This window comes from Puntigrus tetrazona, chromosome 22 (assembly GCF_018831695.1).
Source record: "Puntigrus tetrazona isolate hp1 chromosome 22, ASM1883169v1, whole genome shotgun sequence".
NCBI lineage: Eukaryota > Metazoa > Chordata > Actinopteri > Cypriniformes > Cyprinidae > Puntigrus > Puntigrus tetrazona.
The window spans coordinates 15,734,793-15,754,822 of NC_056720.1; the positions used below are offsets into that span (position 1 = coordinate 15,734,793).

The following is a 20,030-nucleotide window of genomic DNA, read 5'->3' on the forward strand; positions in this document are numbered from 1 at the left end:
GATAATTAGCAGCGGATGACAACGTCGGATATTAAATAAGGGACGGCAGACAAAATGCTGCTGCGCTGTACTTTTCACCCTCTTGCAATCATGGCCTTCCATGCACTCGAGTCTAATCACTTCACTCAGAAAGCTCTTATTTAATGCAAAATAGACCATGCCATCTGTCAGGATTCTTGGCTCATTTGCCATGAATCTTGTGCACTGGTAAATCTTTTCTTTCCTGTGGTTTGCAATCATTTTCCACACAATTGTACATTATTATTATTATTAGATATTTTTTTCTTCACATTAATTTTTTTAAATAAGGACTAAAATAAATATTAAATATTTTATTTTTATTTTATTGGACTATAATGAAAAGCAGAACGAAAATAATAAATAAGCATTTCCTATAACTTTCCTTTATTTCCTCAAAATCATCTTGTTCTGAAAAGTAAATAAATAAAACATGGATGCACATAACTTTTGTGCATAAAAATGTGAATAAGAAATCATAATCATATTTCCTAAATAATAACAATAATAGGCACTTACTAAAATAATTGTAATAATAATAAATCACCTTAACGTTTTTACACTGCACGACTACTAAAAAAGTAGAAATATAACAGCCTAGAGAAGCATAAACATTGGCATAATGTATAAATATACGAATATATCACCAGTTTTAGTAACAAACGGTAACGCTAATTCTATCACTTGAGTTTGCAGCTAAAAAGCACCGCTAATATGTAAATCTACATACATAAACATACATAATTTTAACGCTCATACTGTAGCTATTGCAAATAATTATACGTTTTTGTCGTAAACACGTGTGCTGTGGACGAACGATTAAAATTTTTATCTTCATACATTTTCATACATGCAGCATCAACTGCAAGAGCCTTGACCGAACAACATTTCAACGTGCAGCAGCAGCTTCCTGCATTGTGGGCGTGTCAACATATTTTTTAAAGGAATCCTATAACTTTGATTGGTTAGCGTTTTATTTTCCTCTCAGTGATTGGACAATTCCATCAGCTGCAACCAGCCGATTGGCCGCCTGGTCTGTACTCAAATTCAAACAATCCACTACGCACGCACTAAACGGTATAGTATCTCGCTAGCGCTAACACATGGACGTACCGAAACGTTGTTCATTTAGATGAGTTTAAAAACATGTCTTTTAAAGTCGCGAAAGCGGAATGTTTGGATTTTAGTCCAACATTTGATTCTCAGTGTAGTCGCGAAAAACCCGGCAAGGAGAACAACACTTCAATTCCTGTGCTGAGTTTGCTTCAGTTCTCCAGGGCTCCTTTCGTGTCATTTGGGACGATCAAGTTGGGATCGGCAAAATCGTTGCCTTTACGAATCGAAAATCCCACCGAGGATGCGACAACGACAGTCACTGTGGAAAAAATTGCAGCATCCAAAGGCTTTTCGGTCGACCAGACGTCTTTTACCATACAGGTAAGCGCATACGAGAAGCTTTTGTGTCTAAATGATGCTTTCCAGCTAAATGAAGCAGACAAACTCTGTTAATGTTAAATGACATTAACGTTTTAAGCAACGTTACTAAGTTATCGTCCTGTGCTATGGCAATGAGAGAAAGTTTAGCGCGATTTAAAAGAATAGATTTTATTCAGATTACAGAATACACACACACGCACAAAGCTTTTTTGATATATGTAGAGAAATAATGCACCAAGAATTGAAAATTGTTATTAATTCAGCTATGTATGTATGTATGTATGTGTGTGTATATATATATATATATATATATATATATATATATATATATATATATATATATATATATATATATATATATATATATATATTATTTTTGTATTCTGTGGAACGCACAGGAGATATTTGGGAGTGTGTTTACGTCCCTGAAGATGTCTAACTCAAGTACCATAAGATACATATGACTTTAAATTAGTTTTCTGAAACATCATTTATGTCTTAAATGTAATTATTATTTACTAAGTCATAATTCAGTCCCTTACGTAAAGTAGTATTTTTGCTGTATTGATTGCCATTTGTGCAACCACAGTTTTACTACAAATACCATGGTTGAACTATAGTTAGTTTAGCAAAACCATGGTTAATTTGTGGTTAGTATGTTTTAGCTATAGTAACCATGTTTTTTGGGTTAATATGTTGTAAAACGGTTCTTTTTCGTAAGGGCCGAAATCCCCTCAAACATAACTTTGTGCTGTATAAATGTGAGCATGTTCAAAACTAGAACCTTGTTATTGATTAAAACGCAAATTAAAACATGCAAAATGCATGAGAAGTAATAACATTGGGCATAGTAGCTGATGTTGAACCAGATGTGATGCTTCTTGACACATCTGGTTGATCTGTTTTTCAATATATGCGGAGGTTGAGAAGATTAATAATTTTGTGTTAAAAAAAAAAAAAAAAACAAAACAAATGCAACTATGGAATATTGTGCATGAGTTGAATCTACTTTTATGCTGATTTTTCATTTTTGAAGCTTGTCGGCCCAGAGAGTTTATATTTACTTTTATTGTGTGGAAAAGAGCTGGATTAATATTCTGCTAAATATCTCATTTGGAGCTGCACCAAAGTAAAGTAAATTTAGCCATTCCAAACTTACTTAACGTGTATTTTTAAAAAAATTTAGCCTGAAGACAGCATTATTTTAACTGTCACTTGGACACCAGTGGAAGAAGGCGGAGTTCGAGAACTCCTCAGCTTCGTTGCAAATGGAATTGTCAAACACCAGGCGATTTTGCTTGGAAAAGCAGAGGCAACAAAGAAGAAAAAGGTAATGTCTCTCTGACTCTGATTGTTTTTATTTTTGAAATTTACAGAGAATGGGGTGAAGGAACCTATTAACTCAGCAAAATCTATATTGACATTTTTAGTGCGCAAGATCTTGGTTTCATTACAAAAAGATAGGTTAAAATAAAAGATTTGCCTACATCATAATACAAATATATTTTAATTAAGATGTATATTATTAAATGCATGCATATTTGTACGCTTTCAAAGGTAAAAAACAAGTACTCTTCCATGATGTAATTAAAGTGCTATATTTTTCATTTTTAGTATATTAAGTACATAAATTATTGCATGAAAATAGAGCACTTTAATTACGTTATGGAAGTGTACTTGTATTTTTTACCTGGGAAACACACCCCCATTCCCAATAAACCCACCTCATGTTTAATTAAAATTATTATTATATTGTCTCAGGATGTATATCAAGTAGGATTTTTTTTTTTTAATAATATAATATAAAACTGAGTTCAGAAATGATAATATGCTTCATAGGTATGCTTGCCCTGTGTGTTTTAGTATAATTTTGAGTGCATTCAAATTCTTGTTTTGCAGAAAAGCTTATGGGATTCAATTAAATCAAAAAAAGGTGTCTTGGCCCCCTCAAAGGAGAAGAAAGTGTCTTCGATGCCGAAGAAGACTGCAAATAAGACATTTCATGTCTCGCGTCAGTCACAGTACAGAAAACATAGTACATCCAACCCGTTGTCGCCATTAAACCAGCAACAGCCTGCCTATGGGTCCAATGCCTTTAGGACGAATGCCCCATCCTTGACTCCTGAGATGTCAAAGCCTGTTTTTTTGACGGAAAAATTTGATGATGTGCATTTGCAGAAGAACTCACCAGTGGTTGTCTTAGTACCAGCAGAGAGATTTTTGGATACACCCGATAACAAGGATGTGCCTTTTTTACGTAAAGCAGAGTGCAAAGAAATCACAAGGGTTTTGAATAAAACCCTCTCCCCTTCCAGCACCCCAGAGAGGTTTGGAAATCCATTGTCGTCATGCTTTCAGAGTCCACTTCCTGTGATTGGACAATTTGCACAAGATCAAAGTCGAGAGCCAGAGAAACCATCTTTGTCTGTAAAAGATGCTCTGGATGTTATAGGCTCAGATCTGTCGCATGCTGTGAGTCCACCTAATGCTTGCTCTAGCTTTGATTTTTCCGATTCTCTCGAGTCTGAAAAAACGGATCCGGTAAGCTCATTTAGAGCGACCGCTGTCATTTCACCACCGTTTGAAGTGACTCACCCAAGGCTGACTTACTGTGTGAAACCCAACAGAATCAAAGATGTTGAATCAAAACATGATGCATTTAGGTTACCTTTTAGCACCGCCACAGTGACCAAGCTGAATAAAGTGGATGATGCTCTAGCTCCAGATGGTCCCAAGAAGTTTCCTGTGAATTCTACCACAGTGACCAAAGGCAAACCAGAAGCTTCTGTTGAGAGTCCAGGCATGCGTAAGAAGAAAACATCCAGGCGCAGACTCTTGGAGAAGACCTTGGAGCTCTCGGAAGCTAGTAATGCAGAATCCAACACAAGTTCTCCTGACAGTGCTTTACCTGTCATCAGCTCGGATTCAAGTCCAGATGTGGCACTAGAGTCCAAATTTTCTGTAACTTCAATGCAGGTCAGGAAAGAGAAGCCAACCTCAAAGTTATCCCCTCCTGAACAGGTTTTGTCTTCGATATCTCCAATACGACCTCAAGTTTTCACCGCAGTTACTAGCAGTCCGTCTAGCGGTCTGGAGTTAGCAGCTGTTAACGTCTTTGATAAAGTGCAACCAGGTCGCCATCAGGACCAGTTTCCTGTGCAAAGCAGGACATCTGTGCAGAGTAAAAAGAGAAAAAGTGATGAGTTTTTGAGAGGGCAGTCAGAAGACAAGACAAACGTCCAAGCAAAAAAATGTCGTGCTCCGGCACATGCGTCAGAGAGACCAAGCCATGAAAGAACGTTCACATCAAGGTCAACATCTGGACACCAACGCAAAGCTATAGGTAAGTCAAGTGTCCTCATTGTGCCTGTGATACTAAAAACCTAATATGCATTATCTAATTCACTCTGGCATGTATTATGAGATATTCGGACATTGTACAAGTTGAGAACTTTTTCTCCTTAAAGCTCCATCAAGCTCAAGAAAGTCCACAAAACCACCACCTAAGAAATCCTCTCCAAAAACGACTCAAAAAGGTAAGAATACATCGTCTTCCTTCTTTTTAGGTTGGCATGTCTTAAAATAAGTGTATTACAAGTTTTAGTATGACCAGGGATACCATTTTAAATGTATTTCACTCCTATAGATGGCCGGTCTGTGAAGTCACAGAGCAGCTCGAGTCGAAAGCCTTCAAGGATAGTGGCTGTAGCGCAGACCAAACTGACCTTTATAAAGCCATTACAGACTGGTATGTTTTTATGGCTTCTTTCTTTGATTTTTGTTGTGTTTTAAATGGCATACGTTGCTTATTGTACAATCTTGACAGCTATACCAAGGCATCCTCTGCCATTTGCTGCAAAGAACATGTTTTATGATGAGCGATGGATTGAGAAGCAGGAGCGGGGCTTTACCTGGTGGATGAATTATGTTCTCACTCCTGATGATTTCAAAGTTGCTACCGAAGTTACTAAAGGTGGGCTCTATTGTTTTCTTTTATGTAGTGTCTAGAATATTTTGCTTTAAGTAAATTCAGCAGCACTCTAACATCTTTCTTTCTCTTTATTGTGTCTCAGTGAATGCTTTGTCTTTAACTATGGGGAACGACAAATTCAACATACCCAAAGCACCAACAAAAGAAGAGATGTCTTTTAGAACCTACACAGCCCGTCAACGGCTAAACCGCCTTCGAAGAGCAGCTTGCAAGCTTTTTACTTCAGACACCATGGTGAAGGCCATCCAGAGGCTGGAGCTGGAAGTAGAAGCCAAAAGGCTCCTTGTGCGAAAGGACAGACATCTCTGGAAGGACATAGGTATGAGATGCAAACGATAAATGTTTTGTCGTTGTGGGACGTGGGAAATCTTGTCTTGAAATCTTGCCACATGCTCAACAAGACTATTTTTTGATCAAATAAATGCAATATAATGGTGATTTGTGTTGAATACTATTGTAATTTAAAATATATTCTCTGTCTTTTTGTCTGTCTATATATTTGTAATTTTCTGAATTGGTGCTAAAGAAGCTTGTTTTATTATGATCAACATTTGTCCTACTTAATATTTCTGTGGAAACCATGATACTTAAAATTTTAAATTATAATATTTTAAAATTACTGTCAGTGTTTATCAATTTAATTTTCCCTTCCTGAATAATACTATAAATTAAAAACAACCATACTACTTAAAACACTCTTACTGTTTTGTTTTATTTCTCTGCAAACCTATCATGGTGAATCTTTGTCTAATTTTTCACCTTTTGTATTTATTTCGCAGGTGAGCGTCAGAAAGTTCTTAACTGGCTGATATCATACAATCCACTTTGGCTGCGAATAGGACTTGAGGTATTTATTTCTCTTTGTGAAAGCATAATGTTCAAAAAAGGAAAAAAGGTATCGGTTGGCCACATGTTTTACCCATTCCTTTTTGTCTCAGACAATTTATGGAGAACTAATATCACTTGAAAGCAACAACGACGTCATGGGACTGGCCATGTTTATTCTTGGACGTCTGCTGTGGAACCCAGACATAGCCGCTGAGTACAGACACAATAAAGTGCCCAATTTATACAGAGATGGTAACTAAAATAATTTGATTACTTATTCGTTTTTTTTTTATTAATAATTAATATTGTTAGTACTTTACAAACAGCGTGTCTGTAATAGCAGCTGCTTTATTTTTTCACTTTCCTTCATCAGGCCACGAGGAGGCGCTCTCTCGCTTCACTCTGAAGAAGCTAATTCTGCTGGTCTGCTTTCTGGATAAAGCCAAAGAGTCTAGACTGATCGAACATGATCCTTGTTTGTTCTGCATGGATGCTGAATTTAAGGTATGTGGGTTTTATGTAGAATAAAGGTGGTTAAAACCACTAATTTCACAATAGTGTGATTTTTAAAATATATATATTTTTCCTACAGTCAAGCAAAGATCTGCTACTGGCATTTTCTCGGGACTTCCTGAGCGGTGAAGGCATTTTGTCACGGCACCTCAGCCACTTGGGCCTAGCAGTATCCCATGTTCAGACTCCTCTGGATGAGTTCAACTTTGCTGTGAAGAATCTTGCTGTTGATTTGAGATGTGGCATTCGTTTGGTGTATGTTTGATTTTGAGAATTGTTGTTCGTGCGTCATAATGGAATGTTGTTACCCAAGCTAATATTTAGATTTGACTTAAAATACCATTCTATTCACAAAATGTTTCTGTGTTCATCTTCAGACGTGTAATGGAGCTCTTCAATCTGGACTGGACTTTGTCTAGAAAGCTGCGGATTCCTGCTATTAGCCGCCTTCAGAAAGTACACAATGTTGACGTTGCACTACAGGTTCTCAAAAACAAAGGTGTTGATCTTAAAGATGAGCGTGGTGAGTTTCAAGACGGTAAAAACTAGCAATGTCTTTTATAATCTGGGCAACAACAAAAAAACCCCTCTGACTTTGCTTCAATTTATCTTCAAGGAGTGAACATTGACTCCAGAGACATTGTGGATGGACACAGGGAAAAGACCCTAAACCTTCTGTGGAAAATCATATTTGCCTTCCAGGTATCAACCAGGGTCGAATAACCCATTTTCCAGTCCCTTTTTTAAACATTATTTAAATAAATAATTAGTTTTAATGTTGCTAATTTTTATCTACCAATATTCTATGTGTGAGCTTTTTAAATAATGACGTTACATTCTGATGTACTTTAATTTCCATAGGTGGAAGTGCTACTCGATGAGAATCAACTCAAAGAGGAAATCAGTTTTCTCAGGAAAACATGGAGGACTAAACAGAAGCTGGCCTCATTACTGGCTAACAGTGGGGTTGCAGTGACAAGGATGAAGTCAAGGCGAGCATTTGAACATCCCAGCCAAAAAGTAACATTGCTTATGGACTGGGTCAATGCTGTTTGTGAGTTCTACAACATAAAGGTGAGTCACAATAAAGAAATAAAATCAATTGCTTGCTTATTCACTCTGCAGAAGGTTAAGAATACATGTTTTTAATGAGGTATCCTGCATCGGATCCTTCTCTGAACAAAACCTCTCCATTATTTTTCCAGGCTGAAAATTTCACGGTGTCATTCTCAGATGGCCGTGTCCTGTGCTACCTCATTCATCATTACCATCCTGGTCATCTCCCCGCAGAAGAGATTCAACAGAGCACAACACAGACCATTGAATGTGGTTATCGTGGCAAAGTGGAGCTCAATAACTCCTCAACTGACTCTGACTGTTCTTTTGAAAATTTACAAACTGGTAATTTGAGTTTTGAATTTTTTTTGCTTAAGCATTCCTATAATAGTATGATAAATAAGTGTCTTTATTTTGTGAAATATATTTATTTATTTTTTGCCATTTATTATTCTCCTCAGAATCCCCATCAGTGAACTTCAGAGAGCTACTTGAGAATGAGAGAAAAAACTTCCAGTTGGTGAACACTGCTGTTTCTTATCTTGGAGGTGTGCCTGCTATGATAAATCCAGAGGATATGTCCAACACTATCCCAAATGAAAAGGTAAAAATAATTGTAATCCCTTCCACATTTTGGGTTATCAGCAAAACATACTTGCTTGGGAGGTACACTGAGGTTGTGTAGAAATACTTTTTATATCATGAATATGAATATATTGTATAAGGATTTTGTTTGTTGGTTTTTTTTCAGGTTGTCACATGCTACCTCTCCTTCCTCTGTGCCCGTCTTTTGGATCTCCGCAATGAAACAAGAGCAGCCCGGGTCATCCAAGGTGCATGGCGAAGATATAAGCTACAGAAGGACATTGAGCTAATTCAGGTAACGTTTTTCAGTTTTTAAGCTGCTTGTACCATTGCTGTTCTATAGATTATTTTTATTTTTTTTCGTCTTCTATTGAATATGCTCTACATTCACAGGAAAGGAACCTGGCTGCTACTAAAATCCAAGCCCTTGTGCGGAAATTCATCTTGAGAAGAAGAATGATCAGACAGAATAAGGCAGCCATCATGATCCAAACATTCTGGAGAGGATACGTTGCACAGGAAAAGTTGAGAGTGCTGAAAAATAAGAAACGGCTTGCTCTTAAAAATGCAGCTGCAACTGTAATTCAGGTATATTCATGATTAAGAAAATATGTAATACAGCTCATCCTGTATTGCTGTGCCTAGTAAAATGCATAAAAATGTACTTTTTTTTTTTTTTTTTTTCAAATTTTTCAGTTTTTTCATTTTTTCAAATTTACATATTTCAGCAGTTAGCCAAATAGATCAATTATAGATGTGTATCTAGATGGCTAATCTTAATTAAAATATCCTCCCGTAGAAAACATACAAAGCTTGGAGGATTCAAAGTCTTCTAAAGAAAAATCATGCCACCTCTATAATCCAAGCAGCTTTCCGGAAGTGGCATGCGAAGAAATTGCTGGAAAGAAATGCCGCAGCTTTACGCATTCAAGCATGGTACAGAATGCAGCGTTGTAAAACCCAGTACCTGGATTTGAAAAACAAAACCGTTTGTGTTCAAGCATGGTTTAGAGGTCACCTTCAAAGATGCAAGTACCAGACTTTAAAGAAAAGGCACAATGCTTCAACTGTCATTCAGAGTTCATTCAGGGCCTACCTTGTCAGACAACATGTATCTAAAATGAAGCAAAATGCAGTCGCAATTCAGAGGTGGTTCCGAGCATGCTTGCTAAGGAAAGCAGAACAGAAGAGATACTTCAAAATTAAATCGGCAGTGCTTGCTCTACAAGCAGCTTTCCGTGGCTGGAAGGTCCGGCGATCTATGGCTCAGCACCACCAAGCTGCACTTATGATTCAAACTGCTTTCAGGCGGTTTATAGCTGAAAGGCACTATTTACGCTTACAAAGATCAGCCATTGTTCTGCAACAGAGATACAGAGCGAAAGTACTTGGAGACAAATTACGAAAAGAGTATATGGCTCTTAAACTCGCTTCAGTGACAATCCAAGCAATTTGGCGAGGACGAACTGAGAGGAGCAAGATCAGTCAACTCCACAGATTTGCCAGAATCATTCAGTCCAACTATCGTAGATATGCAGCACAGACACGGTTTTTGGAAATGAAACATGCTGCCGTAGTCATTCAGAGAAATTACAAAGCCTTCAGAGATGGACGGAAGGTGCACGCAGAATACACTGAAATCAAAAGAGCAGCCATTGTGCTACAAAGTGCTTATCGTGGCAAGAAAGCAAGACAAGAACTGAAGAAGAAACATAAAGCCGCAACTTTGATTCAATCAGTGATAAGAGCACATATGTGCTGTCAGAGGTTTTTGGCTCTAAAATGTGCTGCTCTTGTCCTTCAGCAACGCCATCGGGCTATAGCCCTGGGACGGTTGGAAAGAAGCCGTTATATCCATTTGAGGCAGGCTACTATAACTCTACAGGCCATTTATCGGGGTTCCAAAGTGAGGCAAAATCTACAACGAAAGCATCAAGCTGCTACTGTCATTCAAGCTCAATTCCGAATGCATAAGGTACGCATTGCCTTTCTTGCTGCAAAGTGTGCAGCTATCATCATACAGCAGCAATACAGAGCCTACAGAGTTGGCAAAAGCGTGCAAGCTACTTACTTGCAAATGAAAAATGCTGCTGTAGTTATTCAGTCAGCATTTAGGGGAATGAAAGTTCGCAACAACTTAAGAAAATCTCACCAAGCTGCAACAGTGATTCAGGCACATTTCCGTGGACATTCCCAACTCAAGAAGTACCAAAGACAGCAGTGGGCCGCATCCATTTTACAACAGCGATTTCGGGCAACAATGACTAAAAATGCTGTCATAAAGAAATATGCTGCCCTAAAGACAGCTGCCATACGTATACAGTCAGCTTTCCGTGGAATGAGAGTGAGAAAACAGACTGCAGAAAGACACACATCTGCAAGAATGATCCAGAAGACATACAGAGCTTACAAGCAACGCCGTGATTACCTTGCTCTCAGAAATGCCACTATTCGTATTCAGGAGCAATACAGAGCAGTTGTAAGCACAAGGGAGCAACGTAAAAGGTTTTGCTCCTTGAGAGCAGCAGCCATCACGTTGCAGTCTGTGTACCGAGGGATGAGGGTAAGAAAAGAAATCAATAGAAAGCATAAAGCAGCCGCTGTGATTCAGTCAATGTACAAAATGTACAGAACTCGAGTGCCATTCCAAGCTATGAAGCTGGCTGCATTGGTCATACAGAGGCAATACAGGTGCCATCTACTGAGAAAAGAGGCAAGAGAGAGCTTTTTGAAGCTACGGCGTAGTGCAATTGCAATTCAAGCTATTTACAGAGGAAACCGTACAAGGCGTGACATCGCTAGGATGAACTTTGCAGCCACAGTCATTCAACGCAAGTACCTTGCCTATAAACAAAGAAAGCGCTTTTTGTCCATCAGAGCTGCTGTTGGATTCTGTCAACGACACTATCGATCTGTTTTGGTAGCAAGGCGCGATCGTAGACATTATTTTGCTAAACGACGAGCTGTTGTTGCAATCCAAGCAACTTTCAGAGGAATGCAGGTCCGGCGACAGATCCGAAGAGAACATGAAGCTGCGACAGTCATTCAGTCCCATGTGAGAAAACTCATCCTCAAGTTGCGTTTCCAGCGACTTCAGTGGGCAGCCTGTACTGTTCAGCAGCGTTTCAGAGCAAACAAAATGATGAAACGAGAGGTAGCGGCTCTGCGGGAACAGAAGAGTGCTGCCGTGATTCTGCAAGCAGCCTATCGTGGCATGAAGTCCAGACAGACTATGAAGCAAATGCATCAAGCTGCCATCAACATTCAGGCAACTTTCAAATCCTACAGTGCTCGTAAACGGTATTTAGCTATGAAATGCGCTGCCATTGTTATTCAGCAAAGGTACCGTGCCACCAATGTAGCAAAACAGCAGAGAAAGCATTTTCTTGACCTGTGCCAAGGTGCACTTGTTGTTCAGGCATGTTACAGAGGTCTAAAAGTTAGAAGGCAACTGCTACAACAGCATCAAGCAGCTGTCTTGATTCAGTCTTGTTTTAGGAGACACAAAGAGATGGTTAAGTACCAGGCCATGAGGTTGTCGGCTATCATTATCCAGAGCCATTACAGGTCATGCATTCAGGCTAGAGCAGATCGTGAGAACTTTCTACGTTTCAGAAAGTCAGCTGTTGTCATTCAAGCAGCTTTTCGAGGACATTATTCAAGGAGACGATTGGCAGAAAAGCAAGAAGCATCCATTGTTATACAGGCTGCTTTCCGGATGTACCAGCGGAGCTCAACATTTAAGAGACAGCGCTGGGCAGCCAGGGTTCTCCAGCAGAGATTTCGAGCCCTGAAACTTCGAGACGAGCAGATGTGTAGATACCAGCAGGTAAGAAATGCCGCTGTATGCCTGCAGAAGTCTTTCAGAGGGATGAAGGGGAGAGAACTCGCCAGACGGACCAAGGCCGCAAGAGCCATCCAGTCCTACCTAAGAATGGCTGTCCAACGACAGCGTTTCTTGAAAGAAAAGGCTGCAGCGATCACGATTCAGTCTGTTTACAGAGGCCATTGTGCCAGAGTTCAGCATGCCAGGATGCAAGTAAGCGCAACTATCATCCAAAAGTGGTACAGATCGTGTAAACTGGTGAAGAAAGATCGGAATGGTTTTGTTGCTCTTAAGCAAGCTACGCTTACCTTGCAATCTGCGTTGCGTGCGGAATGCTAGTGAGGAAACTTGCAAAAAGAAAGTGGGCTGCAATCAAGATTCAGTCTGTTGTGCGCATGCATGTTTACCGCAAGCGCTACCTGTTGCTCCGCTCAAGTGTCCTGACGTTGCAAGCTCAATACAGAATGTTTGCAGACCGGAGAAGATACCGCAATTTGCAGGCTGCAACTCTTACTCTCCAAAAGCATTACAGATCTCATAGAGCAACAGTGGAGCAGAGGAGCAGTTATCTAAAGACGCTCCAGAATGTAAAAGTACTTCAGGCCAGAGTGCGTGGACACATTGAGTACAGAAGATTTCAGAAATTGCGTTCAAGTGTCATCACGATTCAGGTATGCAATTGACTATACTTGTATTCTGTGTTTGCCATTTGTTGTTTATCTTGTATAACTTTGGAAATTTAAAGCAGATTTAACTGGGAAAGCAAAACTTGATGATTTATTTTTTTATTTTAAACCCTCGAACAGGCACATTATCGGGGGATGATTGAAAGATGCAGGTTTCAGCATCTCAAGGAATCTGTTTTGGTTATACAGAAGCATTACAGAGCTTTCCAACTCTGCCAAAGAGAGCGTGAACAGTTTCTTCAACTGCGAAAGTCCGCTGTTGTGATACAAGTAAGCATGTTAAATTGCATTTGGTTAAACTTTTTTTTTTCGTGTGAAATCTGTAGCACGTTACTGCAAAAATCCTGCTTCTGTTTATTGTAGTATGCACTTATGCTTTTGTTGAAGATCATTTTTAGGTTTTAGGATTTAAGTGCATAATTAGATTTTATTTATTATTTTTTTTAATGTTTGGATTATCTCAGACAGCATTTCGGGCTTATCAAGCGAGACAACATGCTATGCGAGCGCAAGCTGCTCTGAAAATTCAGGCCTGGTTTCGAGGACGCACAGCTAGACGAAACTACATTTTAAAACAAGCCGCTGTTGCAACCATCGGTCGGTGTATTCAAGCAAGACGCCAGCGTTCAAGGTAACAAATAAAGGAGATTTTATTATTCTTTTCAGTTTTTAATTTGTGTCGGTTGGAGTCGCAACATGACCAGTTGTCCTCTACCCTACTCTAAGATTTCTAGCAGTCCAGCACAGTGTCCGAGTCATTCAGCAACGATGGAGGGAAACTCTAACTGCCAGAAAACAGCATGCCGACTTCCTGAGGTTTAGAAAGTCCGTTCTGTACATCCAGGCTTTGTGGAGAGGTCAAAGAGTGAGAGATTCCATTAAAAAGGTACTTGTTCTTTTCCTGGGAATCAATAATTATTTATTATAAAGGAATTCCTTTTTTTGTTCTGCTTTTAAGGGGCACTTACATACTGACACCTACTTGTGCGGAAGCAGCATTACAATGAAGAAATGTGAATCAACTAACATTAGCATATTCTATGAGGGGAAGTAGTGAATAATAATAATAGATTACTGAGATATAGTTAGCGGTATTTGGCTGCTTACGTAATCGTGATGCGACCCACTTTTTAATAAGGAAAAAAAAAACTAACTTAAATGCACCTTTAAATGTTGATGAACTTTGAACTTTGAAATGCCACACTGTTTTTCACCAGTTTGTATAAATTCCGGTAAGCAAAATAGACTTTGTGCAGTGATGGCATTGACATTGATCTGTAAATACACACTGTCTAACTAATATTTATTTGCAGATAAAAAAAAGTTTCAGGGAAACGGTTATCAGTCAATGTTACAGAAAATTATGACATGGCAATACAAGCAACACAATGATGCAAAGTATTTATTTTGGTTAAGTTTTGAACAATTAATTTTTTTTGTGTGTTGTTGCTACATGTAAAACTTTCGCTTTGATATACAATTAAAAAAAACAATCCTTTTTTTTTTTTCCCTACAGATATATTTTGACAAATGTTGTTTAGCAAAACTAAACCATCAGTCTGTTCTTTTTCACAGCAAATAACAGCGGCTGTGAAGATACAGTCAGCTTTCAGAGGCTTTAGCCAAAGATGTCGATATCACCAACAGAGAGATGCTGCCCTAACTCTACAGCGCCATTTCCGAATTTTACGGCTGGCCAGAATTAAAGAAGAAAATCTAAGACGACAACACAACGCCGCTCTCCGTCTTCAGGCTTTGTGGCGTGGTCGGCTTGCGAGACAACAGGCAAGTGTTTATATCTATGAGTAATGTTATTGACAATATAATAATAATTGAAGAATTGCCTATTTAAATTATTAGTTTCCTTCCAGAATGAAAATTCTGCCATTTACTCAAATCAAGAATGTTTCTTTATTCTATTTAAAACGATGAAAAAAGATTGGTATACAAACGGTTGATGAGCATCATTGGCTTGTTATAAACTTACATATTCAAATTAACCAGAAAAGAGGAACATAAAGGACACGTGAAGCCAAAATGGTACTAAAACCAAACATTTTATTTCGCAAATGAAAGTAAACGGAATGTCAAAGAAATATGTATCCAGAAGAAAAAAGAAAAGGCATAGCCATAACAGTAGGAAAAAATATTGTGGAAGTCAGTGGTGCTCGTCTATTGTTTGGATGCTGCCATTTTTCAAAATATCTTTTGTGTTAAACAAACCTCAAAGATTGAGCAATTGGAGTGTAAATGGCAGAATTTATATTCTGGAAGTGAACTTATCCTCAAAGTAATTGTTCAGTGACCACCTCTTTGGAGTAGGTTACTCATTGCCCATCCATGGCTCCTGAGTTAGCTGATGGGACAGAATATGCTAATTGGTGTGTATTAACCTGTTCCCTTTCATAGGTAAAAGAAATGGTTTGCGCTGCGAGACGCCACCGTTTCTCAGCAGCTGTTTACCATCATCTCTGTGCAATAAGGATTCAGAGAGCTGTGCGAGCACACTGGGCTCTTCAATCCGCCAAGAGGAAGATCTCTTTGGTCCTATACATCCAGGTACATTAATCATCAATATAAAATCATTGCTTAATTAAAGAGAAGTTAGTACATGTTTTGATTTTGTGCAGTTCCAGATTTTCAACCCGCTTTGAATTGTTACAATATTCGTTGTATATGTAAATAAAAAAAGAAGTGTAGTTTTTATCTGTTGCCTGCTTTGTTACCAGCGTACCCTTTCATCGTTATCTACACCAAGATATCCCCGTTTATTTATAAGTGTAACAGATTACTTAAATTTCCCTCTTTCTCTACCCTATGCTTTTTAGCAATGTTTTAGGGCGAAGCTGCAAAGGAGGAGATACCTTAAAGACCGAGATCGCATCGTCAAGACCCAGAGGGCAGTGAGAACTTGGTTACATCGTCGCAACAAAGCTGCTTCTACTATCCAGCATGCCGTTAGGAAGCTCCTTCTGAAACGCCGCAAAGAGAGGCTACAATGTGCAATAATAAAGGCACAGGTATGGTGTCTTAAATGAACTTAAACACAGCCGACTTATTAAAAACGTACATTTACGTATGCTTACAATGTATAATACAAGTAAAATGCATGTATATTTTTTTTCAAACCAGTATTACTTGGTTTCTTTAGACCTCAGAAGTGTTCGTGTAGATGTTGGATACGTTTTGTGTTTTGGCTGGACAACTGTTAATTAGAATTAATTGTTTGAAGGCGCTCTGGAGGGGTCATTGTTCACGAAAACAGCATGACACAAGCAAAGTCGTTTCCATGAGGCACCGTCTCAGGGAAGTAAATCGAGGGGTGAAGGAAGAGGACAAGTTGTGTAACAAGACTACAACAGCGCTAAGCTACCTTCTTGGGCTTCAGAATTATGCTTACATTCTTGCGGCCTTGAAACATTTGGGTAAGACCTTGTTTTTAAAGTTCCGAGGCTCGTCGATTCATAAAATGATAGTTAACGTTATCTTTTTTTTTTTTTTTTTTTTGTAAAGAAACTGCCACAAGACTTTCTCCCGAGTGCTGCGAACGTCTTGTTGAAAGCGGAGCGACACACACCATCTTCACTCTGATAAGGAGCTGCAACCGAAGTGTGCCTTCAATGGAGATCGTCACGTTATCCATCCAAGTTCTTCTCAACTTGTCAAAGGTATGTAGCCTTTAAATAATTAAGCAATTAGGTTTGTTAGTTACAAATTAGTATGAAATCGCTTAATATGCTGATTAAGTAATTGCTGATTTTGCTGATTCAATATTTTTCAGTACAACCGAACCATTGATGCTGTTTATGACGTGGACAACTCTGTAGAAACCCTCCTGGATCTTCTGCAGATCTACCGGGATAAGGCTGGAGATAAGGTTGCAGAAAAAGGTGGCAGCATCTTTACCAAGGCTTGCTTTCTCTTGGTCCTCTTAGTCCAGGATGAACGGAGAGCAGTGGTGGGTGTTTTTTTTTTTGTTTGAGCAGCTGGGTTCAATCATCTTTCTTCTTATTTTTAAGTGCTGCCGATACACCCGCACTTGTATTGAGCCTGCAGCAATCTGAACGGCATTTAAAAGAATTGATTTCTAAACATTGTTCACACAGGAGGTTCGAAAACTTTCAAAGGTTTCGGATCGCATTCGCAGCATTTACCGACTTACACTTCGAAAATGCAAGATGGATGCCGAGAGGAACAAAGTCAAGCAGAAAATGAACACCTCTCTCAATGGAAGTTTCCTTCTCCAAGCCACCCCTCGAAAATCTAAACCTGTGGCCAGGTACGCGGTTTACTGCATCTATAAAATATTTTTCCATAGTCTGTGTTACGGGGGAGACACTGATCCCATCAACCTTCTGATTTCCCTCAGGTTTGCTCCTGACTGGGTTCTGCGGCGTAACAAATTAAAAGACATCGTGGATCCTCTTCGTGCCATTCAGATGCTGGCTAACGCTCTCGCTATCGTGCCTTAAATACTGCAGCGTGGAAAACTCTATACTGCACCGCCAAAGCGTTTCATTGTTGCTCAGAATTGCGCACGCTTGTAAATATTGTGTGTTTTTGTGTTGTGAATATTTTTAATACTTTGTTTTATCAAAATGTTGTGGATGACAGTTTTTTTTGTTTTTTTTTATTGGCGCATATTAGGGGTCTGTCCTAAAAGATGGCATGTTAGCTCTTTTGTAAATACAATGCAGTTTGGAACTGATTTATTGTAAAGTGCTCAAACTGAATATTAAAAGGAACCACAGCTTATGTTCTGAGGCCGTTCTTGACTGAAATGACTGAATTAAAACATGAGTGAGCCAATGTGTTTTTTTTTTTAACTTCTTCAAGTCTGGTCTTTGGAGGTGGCACCTAAGATCATTTTAACAAACATTGTTCTTATGACCCTTAGCCCCATTTAATAGTTTTTTTTTTTTTGGTCATACAGAGCCCCTGAAAACTAAAATATCACTTGAACTGATAATTTTAGTTTCTTGTACATTATATAATACTAAATTACTATGATATTGAGCATGTGTGATTCACATGAACATCTCATTGAGATAATTCAAAGTAGATATGGTTGCAGCCCAGAGAGCATGAAGTCCAAATGGGGCAGATCCTCCACATGCAAGTAATGTAAACACTTATTAGGCCTGCTTGTATAAAGGTGGATTAATCTTGCATGAAATATAAGCATCGTTGAAATATAAAAGTATAAAATATGCTATAAAAGTAAATTTGCATTTAAAATTGTAGCTTTTCGCATTCCTGTCCTGAGTCAATCAACACCGGAGGCTCTGAATCATTCAAGAATAACTGAGCATTACAAAAATATACTCCCTCTGCATAAAATCAGGCTTGTGGATTTTGTTTCTGCTTTCTAAATTCAACACAAAGGATATTAAACAAAGGATGTCTTTTATACACACATTTTATTAACCGCATAAAGTGTCACTGACCTGCATTTGACCTGCATATGAGCCTGGTTTCATAGACAGGGTTTAGCATTAACAGGACTAGGCTTCAGTTCAGTTAAGACATTTAGGTAAAATCATTACTGGTGTGCATTATGATGCAAAACAAATCAATAAGTGCAATTTTCTTTCAGTTAAAACAGCTCAGACTTCTATTTTAGTCTAGGACTAGGCTTAAGCCGTGTCTGTGGAAACGGGATAGTGTGCTTATTTCATCAGTAATTTTGGGATTTATTTATTTTTATTTTTGTCAAATTAGCAAACTTTCTTTAACATTGTGTTGCTGAAGTGTTGATTTTATTCACACCAAGGCAGAAGCATCACCCCGTTGGTACACGTTTGCCTTAAAACGGTTTTATTTCTTAAATGTTTCGCATCCTTGTGCACTGAAAAGATTTTTTTTTCGTCCACCCCATTCCAACTCTATACCCCTGTTATCCATTTCCTCCACGGTCACAGCACAGGGCTCTAAAACAAACCCGACATAAAAATGTTCCAAGAATGCTTTTTCCCCATAACTGTATTCATTTTTCAGCATTTCTTCCGTATCTGCATTTTCCTGGTGTGGTGGTTTCTCGCTGAAGACATTTAATTATTTATTTTAATTAGTATTAACTGTAACTGTAAGCCAGTGTTTTATTAATTTGTGATATTACAGGATGTAGTTTATGAGGAAATATAACATAACATGAGAAAACGCTGTTTCATACTGTTAGTATAGTCTATTTTTTCCCTTTGTAGCCTAACTTTCACATTTTGAAAGTGGGCTGCTCCATTCTCCGTTTGACTGGCAGGTGATTTCTCGCCGTCCTTTTAAAATCAGACCTTGCCCGTTACAAGAAAGCTTTAATGTGTGCCCAGGCGTGATTGAAACCTCAGACTCTAAAAACACAGAAAACTACAGCTTGTTTTTGGCAGCTGATATTAAAGGGTTACCCCACCCCAAAATGAACATTTTCATGTCCTTCCGAATCCTCGGGACACAATTTAGGATATTTTAGAGGAAAACGAAAAAGTGTTATTTGCTTGGCAGTCAATGGGACAGTAACGAGCCTCCTGGTTTCATCCAAAATATAAAGCATAGAAAACAGTGGGGTAAAAAAAAAGTATTTTAGGGTAAAGCAACTCTTTAATCAATAGAGTAAAAGTAAAAAGAAGTACTCTATAACACTGTAAAACACTATGATACATGCCATGTTATACTATTAATAAGGTACATAAGGTTTAATGGAAAACCAGTCACTGTATTCAGACAGGTATTTTAAAGGATCAGTTCTTGATCAGCTCATTAGTTTCATTGTTACCTTTTGTTGAGACGTCGATGAACATTAACTGAAGAAAGAGAAAAACCTCACAAGATTTCATTTCTGTAAAACATAACCGACGACGGCTCAGCGCAGTTTACGGAGTATCGACAGAATCACCATCCAAATTTTTGGAATTGAAAAAAAATATTGCAATATTCCTTGAGTATTTGACATTAATTAGTACTTATGTGAAAAAAAAAACTGATTATTTTTAGTTTTCCAAAAGATGTAGTTACTGTATAAATGCACTTAAGCTTTTAGGTAGTGATATGAATTTGTAAAGTCTGTGTTGCTAAAAGCTTCTGTGCCCTTTCATTCACC

At 38.4% G+C, this 20,030-nt stretch overlaps 1 protein-coding gene across 1 annotated transcript; it reads left to right on the forward strand.

Annotated features, from left to right (window-relative positions):
• The first annotated feature begins 1,108 nt into the window (after positions 1-1,108).
• Positions 1,109-17,695, forward strand: aspm (assembly factor for spindle microtubules). The gene is given in 31 exon segments (XM_043223394.1): positions 1,109-1,455; positions 2,642-2,785; positions 3,355-4,798; positions 4,923-4,991; positions 5,102-5,203; positions 5,282-5,428; positions 5,529-5,765; positions 6,226-6,293; positions 6,385-6,526; positions 6,648-6,778; positions 6,867-7,042; positions 7,165-7,310; positions 7,404-7,489; positions 7,649-7,861; positions 7,993-8,188; positions 8,305-8,447; positions 8,595-8,723; positions 8,822-9,016; positions 9,228-12,581; positions 12,584-12,925; positions 13,061-13,210; positions 13,405-13,571; positions 13,667-13,826; positions 14,516-14,725; positions 15,350-15,499; positions 15,769-15,960; positions 16,173-16,365; positions 16,454-16,608; positions 16,722-16,898; positions 17,047-17,219; positions 17,310-17,695. Coding segments are annotated over 31 exon segments (9,585 nt in total). The 5' UTR covers positions 1,109-1,164; the 3' UTR covers positions 17,413-17,695.
• The last annotated feature ends 2,335 nt before the right edge of the window (positions 17,696-20,030 follow it).